At 40.2% G+C, this 6,543-nt stretch overlaps 1 protein-coding gene across 5 annotated transcripts in view; it reads left to right on the top strand.

The window, feature by feature from the left end:
- LRRC3B (leucine rich repeat containing 3B) overlaps nucleotides 1-6,237 on the top strand; it is an 88,991-nt gene extending 82,754 nt beyond the window's left edge. For all 5 annotated transcript variants that reach the window (XM_004754333.3, XM_004754331.3, XM_004754336.3 and 2 more), the window contains one exon: nucleotides 4,820-6,237. In XM_004754333.3, coding sequence (XP_004754390.1) covers nucleotides 4,984-5,763 — 780 coding nt within the window. In that variant the 5' untranslated portion in view covers nucleotides 4,820-4,983 and the 3' untranslated portion in view covers nucleotides 5,764-6,237. The remainder of the gene's footprint in view (nucleotides 1-4,819) is intronic.
- Nucleotides 6,238-6,543: the final 306 nt, after the last annotated feature.

A 6,543-nucleotide genomic window follows, 5' to 3' on the forward strand; every position in this document is an offset into this window, starting at 1 on the left:
TGATCTATGCATATGGAAACTTATAAATTCTATAACTATAGCTGCACATTTACTTTCTCTTTTTAGAAATTTTGCACAAATAAGATGATGCTATAGGAAACCCTTTCTCCAAGCTGCTTTTTGAGGTCATCTTTGGAGACCTTTATATCAGTACAATTCAGTCTAAGTTGTTCTTGTCTTTTAAAATTTGAATAGCTATTCCGCAGTTGCTCATAGGAGAAGAGAGCCCCAAGTCTCCCCTTGTCAAGTTTTGAGAGTGTTCTTTACACCTTCACTGACAGTGGATATGCTTCCTCATTTTAACCAAGATGTTAGGTACTTTAACTTGAATTTATTTTACTGTCAGTGAGAGCAAAGATCTATTCATGTGATTTATTGGTCATTTGTGCATATTGCTTTTCTGCCCATTTTTCTGTTGGATCAGGTTCCCGTCCCTTTGTACGAACTCCTTGTATACTAATTGAAATTAACCCTTTATTTTATCGCCTGTCCTTTCATTTTGTGTATGGTCTTACTTTTTGCCATATGTAAGTTTTAATCTCAAGTACTTAAATTTATGAGGTTTGGGTTTTTTTCCCATTGATTTGAATTTTACCTCCCAAATCAAAAGGCTTCCCTGTGTTGCTCTGTTCTGCTTTTTAATCAAATCCTTGTGGGTAGCAGAGTTGCGTGGAATGTAATTGGGAGGAATCGGTGTGCCTGGTATTTCTTCCTGAATTGGTACACTCACTTATCTCAGAAGAGTTAATGAAAGCTTTGGGTTAGAAGCCCTGAGTGTCCCTGAGTGTCCCCTAATGATGGGAAGAAAAGAACAGGAAGCAAGATAGAGTTGTTAATCAACCACTGAAAGATCTGTCTTCTCAGGCTGTCTGCTAGATGCACTTTTTTTTTCCTTCTGGAAACAGTACTTGATGGTTGCCACCCAATCTAGGCATTAATTGCTGTGGCTTGGAAACCTGTGTGACAGGGAAATGTGAGCAAGGCATGGTCTGGGGATAAATAAAATGGCCCCCTTTGGGAGCACAGCTCATACCTGAACACCACATCCAAAAATACCATAGTGTCCTAGTGTCCTGCCCCAGACATATTGGAAGGGAATGAGGATAGGGTAGTGTAATGAGTTGAGAAGTGGAGAGGGGGAATCAAGAGGTAGACAAGATGCTGTTCAATTTGTTCTGCCCCTTTCTCAGGTCTTGTTCCTTATCAGGAGGACAGGAAGTGATGCTGCTTCTGTTCTTGCCATTCTAGTGTGACCCCTGCCCTTCTTTGTGCTCTGTATCCTCATTCTGAAGTTAGTAGGGAGGCCCTCTCTTTTCCCAGCAGGATAGTTTGTTTGCTATTTTGCATTTGTGGATAGACCTGACTGAAACAGAACAGGAGGATGTTTGAGATTTAGAATGTTTGTTTCAGAGTTCGCTGCTCTTTAAACCTGTGCTATGCTGGGTGATAACCCATGAATACCCATATTTTACTATGAGGCACATCTCCCCATGTCTTCCCTTTCCAAGAAACCCTCTTGACCTAGCAACAATATAAGACAATGTCAAGCTGCCAAATCCCTTTGGAAAATAATAATTTAGCATAAGAGAGTGGAAAAGCAGTTTTTCCATCCTCCTTGCTGAAGGTGACCTTGACTCAATAACTTTGGGCCTCTGTCTGCCTCCTGGACATCGAAGGGCTCGGTTCTCTATTTCTTACCTCTCTTCTCACTTCGTCTTGGCTGAGGGAGGAGGCTCTAGGGGCTGAGTCATAGCAGCCCAGTCATCTAGCCAATCCCAGAGCTTTTATTTCTCTTTTATCAAACATCATAGAAAGAAAAAGGATACTTAGTTTGAGTCCAACCTCTCTGAATACAAGAGACACTCTGTATTTGTGTTCCTAATAGGCATTCTACTCATTGTCTAGATAGATCATTTGGGCATGAAGAGGTATTACACTCTGATGTTGAGAACTTACGGTGTGTCCTAATCATTTCTCAGCTGTTACCATGATCATTGGACTGGTCATTTTGGAGAAATCAAGATTAAGTGTCAAGGAGCCTACTGAAAAGAAGCTCCATTCTTTCTTCCATCAACTAAGAGCCTGCACTCATGATTTTTTCCAAAGACTGCCATGTCAACATATAAAATCAATAGACATTGGATAAACCAATGTTTATATTAAAAATAAAAATAGTCACCATAAGGAAGAAAAAGCATAGCTAGATCCTTCAATATTTTATTGGACCATTCATCTTATAGACATTTATTTAGCCCTTACAGCATGCCAAGAACTAAGGTAGTGTTTGAGAATATATCTGGAATAATAATAGTAACTGTAGCCAATAATTTTGAACTCCTTACTGCTTTTTGAGGCATTGGGCTAAATGCTTTATGTAGATTATCTCATATGACTCTCAAATCAACTCTGTAATTGGGTTCTTTTATAATTTCTATACAAAGATAAGGAAAATGAGGTTTGGCAAGGTTAAATAACTTGCCCAGGAACACATTGCTAACAAAGATTACAGCTGGGACACAAACCAGTGTAGTTTTCACTTTTTAATTGTTTGCTGTTGTTTCTTCATGAGGTAGAAACAAGATCCTGCCCTCCTAGAACGTTGTCTCAATTGGTGAACATTTTCCTTCAGATAGACTCTGAATCCGTCTCTGGAGAGATGTGGAGTGTCTCCCAGAGAAGGCCTTTCATTTTTCAACAGGATCTGTGCTGTTCACAGGAGTTGGTGGATTACATGGACTCTTTTTATTTTCTCTATTCAAGTTCATGTTTCCCATCTCTTGTGTCCTTCTATGTTTTCATCCTGGCATCCTTTGCCTTATCCTTCTTTCCACCCTCTTTCTTCTCTGAGTGCCCTCCTCTCCACACCTGTTTGTTTTTCTCTCTCCTACCTAGACAATCACTAGAGTGCCCAAAAATCATGCAATGCACTGTTGAAGAAAAACATGGAAGGGAGGGAAACTCACTGCAAATGAAATGAGCTATTGATGGATGGCTTCATAAGCCTAGGGGTCCTTCTTTAGCGTTCTCTGGCATTTAAGGGATTCAGGATTCCAAAAGCACATCCACTCCATTCTGCTGGTGCTAATCTCATTTTTTTCCATGATTAACAGCCCCGTTCATTATGTTTTCAGCTCACATTAATCTTCTCTTCTGTGAGTTTGGTAACATTTGGAGTCATTTCCCTCTGTATTTATCCATCTGGGATCTTTAGAGAAGATAAGTTTGCAGAGAGTCATTTGTTACTTAGAGCAATGAGAGGAGGGAATATTCTCCTTATTTCTCACATCCTGAAAGAGGACTCTCAGAATTCAAACATGGAGCTCCCTCCAACTCCATAGGGTACTCAATTTGGGATTGAGCTGCAACATAACAGCATCAGAAATCACAACCAGCAATGCTCCATGGATCCTGAGTCCTAGGAGGACCCTAGAATGGACGAGATCGGGAGAATGTCGTGGGGGTAGTGGAGAGACTTAGGACATTAATAAGTCAGAACAAAGCCTTTGGCCTGAGTCCAGTCTCTCCCACCTACAAGCTATTTGACCTTGGGCGAATCTCATAATCTCTCCAAAATCTGCTCACTTCCTCTGTGAACTGGTCTCAAAGATGCCTGTCTTCTCTACATGAAAAAGGAGGTTTGAGTGTTCACTTATATTCTCATCTCTGTTTTTGAATAAGCTTGTATCCTTACTTATATCACTTAATTTTTGTCATTTTGGAAGCCTTGTCCAACAATATTGTATGTTTGTATATATATACATATATATTTATGAATAATATATATATTTCAACAATCATATATTTACGATTAGAAAGAAGAAAATAGGCTATTGGGAAAGTTTTAGAGGCTAATATATTTAAATTCTTATCTCATATTTTATTTTAAAAAGTCTTGAAGGGGCACCTGCGTGGCTCAGTCAGTTAAGCAGCGGACTCTTCCTTTCATCTCAGGTCATGGTCTCTGGGTTGTGAGATTAAGCCCCGTGTCTAGCTCTGTGCTCAGTGCAGCATCTGCTTGCGAGTCTCTCCCTTTCCCTCCCCCTCCTCCTCCCTTTCTGCCCCTCTCTCCACTTGCTCTCCGTCTCTCTCTCTCAAATAAATGAATAAAATCTTAAAAACAAATAAATAAATAGATAAAAATAAAAAACCTTGGAGGTGTATGTTGTATTTGAAGATCTACTGGGAAGAGGATAGTTTGTTTAGAAAACAGAAAAACAGGGAGAAAGCCCTTTCGGAGAACCTGGTCTATCAGCCCCTAGGGACATTCTGTCGTGAAAGTTGGAATGCATTTATTCCTTTCTTAATTCAAGTAAGATGTTTTTTAGAGAAAATATTCCAACTGGACATCCATTCAAAAACCATGACAATTATTGCTATCTATGGTCATTAACCATGAAATATCGGTGTTATTTCTCATTGCTACTGAAGAGCAGGTCTAAATTGCATTAATGCATCTGTTACTATAGAAAGGGGGGAAGGTCTAGTTAAATTTTATTGCTGTCTAATTTAGAAGGGGTTCAGGATGCTGAGAGGACAAATAGAGACAAGAGAAATCTGGACTGTTTGCTGTAATTCTGCAGAACTATAACCAAGGCAACAGGATTCGGAAATGTCATTTATTGACAGTCCTTTTGCCCAACACCTGGGATTTGAGCAAGAGACTCCCATTATGCAGATAACTCCCAGTGCTATCGATGAAAATTAACTACATAACCAACTCTCCTGCCCACATAGAACACCAGACGCCTGAGAGCACTTTTAATTGCAGTGTACCTCCCTCTGCAAAAAAGCTAATTACATCTGCTTCCCTTTCCTTTAGGTACCCAAGCAAGGACAGGAATAATGAAGAGACACGTGTGTTAGTTGCAACCTTTTGAACCAAGCAAGGAGGAAATCAACAGTGTGGACAGGGCTGGAACAGTTGCCACACTTGCTTGTTGGAGTGAATGAGGAATGGGCTTGTGATTATGCTGACATTTCAGCATGAATCTGGTAGACCTGTGGTTAACCCGTTCCCTCTCCATGTGTCTCCTCCTACAAAGTTTTGTTCTTATGATACTGTGCTTTCATTCTGCCAGTATGTGTCCCAAGGGCTGTCTCTGTTCTTCCTCTGGGGGTTTAAATGTCACCTGTAGCAATGCAAATCTCAAGGAAATACCTAGAGATCTTCCTCCTGAAACAGTCTTATTGTATCTGGACTCCAATCAGATCACCTCTATCCCCAACGAGATTTTTAAGGACCTTCATCAACTGAGAGTTCTCAACTTGTCCAAAAACGGCATTGAGTTTATCGATGAGCATGCCTTCAAAGGAGTGGCTGAAACTTTGCAGACTCTGGACTTGTCTGACAACCGGATTCAAAGCGTGCACAAAAATGCCTTCAATAACCTGAAGGCCAGGGCCAGAATTGCCAACAATCCTTGGCACTGTGACTGTACTCTACAGCAAGTTCTGAGGAGCATGGCATCCAACCACGAGACAGCCCACAACGTGATCTGTAAGACTTCTGTGTTGGACGAGCATGCCGGGAGACCATTCCTCAATGCTGCCAATGACGCTGACCTTTGTAACCTCCCTAAAAAGACTACTGACTATGCCATGCTGGTCACCATGTTTGGCTGGTTCACCATGGTGATCTCCTATGTGGTATACTATGTGAGGCAAAATCAGGAGGATGCCCGGAGACACCTGGAATACTTGAAATCCCTGCCGAGCAGGCAGAAGAAAGCAGATGAGCCTGACGACATTAGCACTGTGGTATAGCCTCCGAGCCGACCAGCGCCGAGAAAGAAATTTGTTGGCAGTTACGATAGGATAAGTAGGTTTACTTCTCCCATCCATTGTAAACATTTAAAACTTTGTATATCCATTTCTTTTGACTTATGCCACTGTTGAAATTTTAACAAACATGACAACATAACGAATCATTTTAGTTTAGGTGACCTACCCCTTACTTGTACCCCCAGTGGTATATTCCTTGAGTAAGCTACTCTCTGAACATAAGTTAGATCCATCTCACTATTTAATAATGAAATTTATTTTTTTAATTTAAAACCAAATAAAAGCTTAACTTTGAACCATGGAAAACAGAGTGACTTATTGGTCCAGAAAACAGTATGGCCATTCCGTTGCTTTCAAGAGAAACAGACAACCCTTATGACCCTAAAGAACTATCATAATGAAAGATGTGTTATTAAGCCCTACTATACACCAGGGAGCCATAGCTGAATTATCGACCAAGGAAAGTATCTGTCAGACTTTAAAATACTAGCCTTAGCAAACCCGAGTGATAATGCAGTGTGGCACCCTACAGAGACTTCAGTGGGGATGCTGCTAGGTGCTTACTATCCAAAAGTTGAAAAAAAAATATATATAACATAAATATATATATGTATATATGTCATATAGATATATGCATATCTATCTATATATACATAGCTAAACACAGTATTTTTACTCTATATTAAAAACATGTAAAAGAAGAGGACAAAAGATGTGTCCTCTGTAAGGACAGAGGACACATTCTGTCCTTAGGATCACCTT

This window comes from Mustela putorius, unplaced genomic scaffold (genome assembly GCF_011764305.1).
Source record: "Mustela putorius furo isolate JIRA1106 unplaced genomic scaffold, ASM1176430v1.1 tig00003834_pilon_pilon_pilon, whole genome shotgun sequence".
NCBI lineage: Eukaryota > Metazoa > Chordata > Mammalia > Carnivora > Mustelidae > Mustela > Mustela putorius.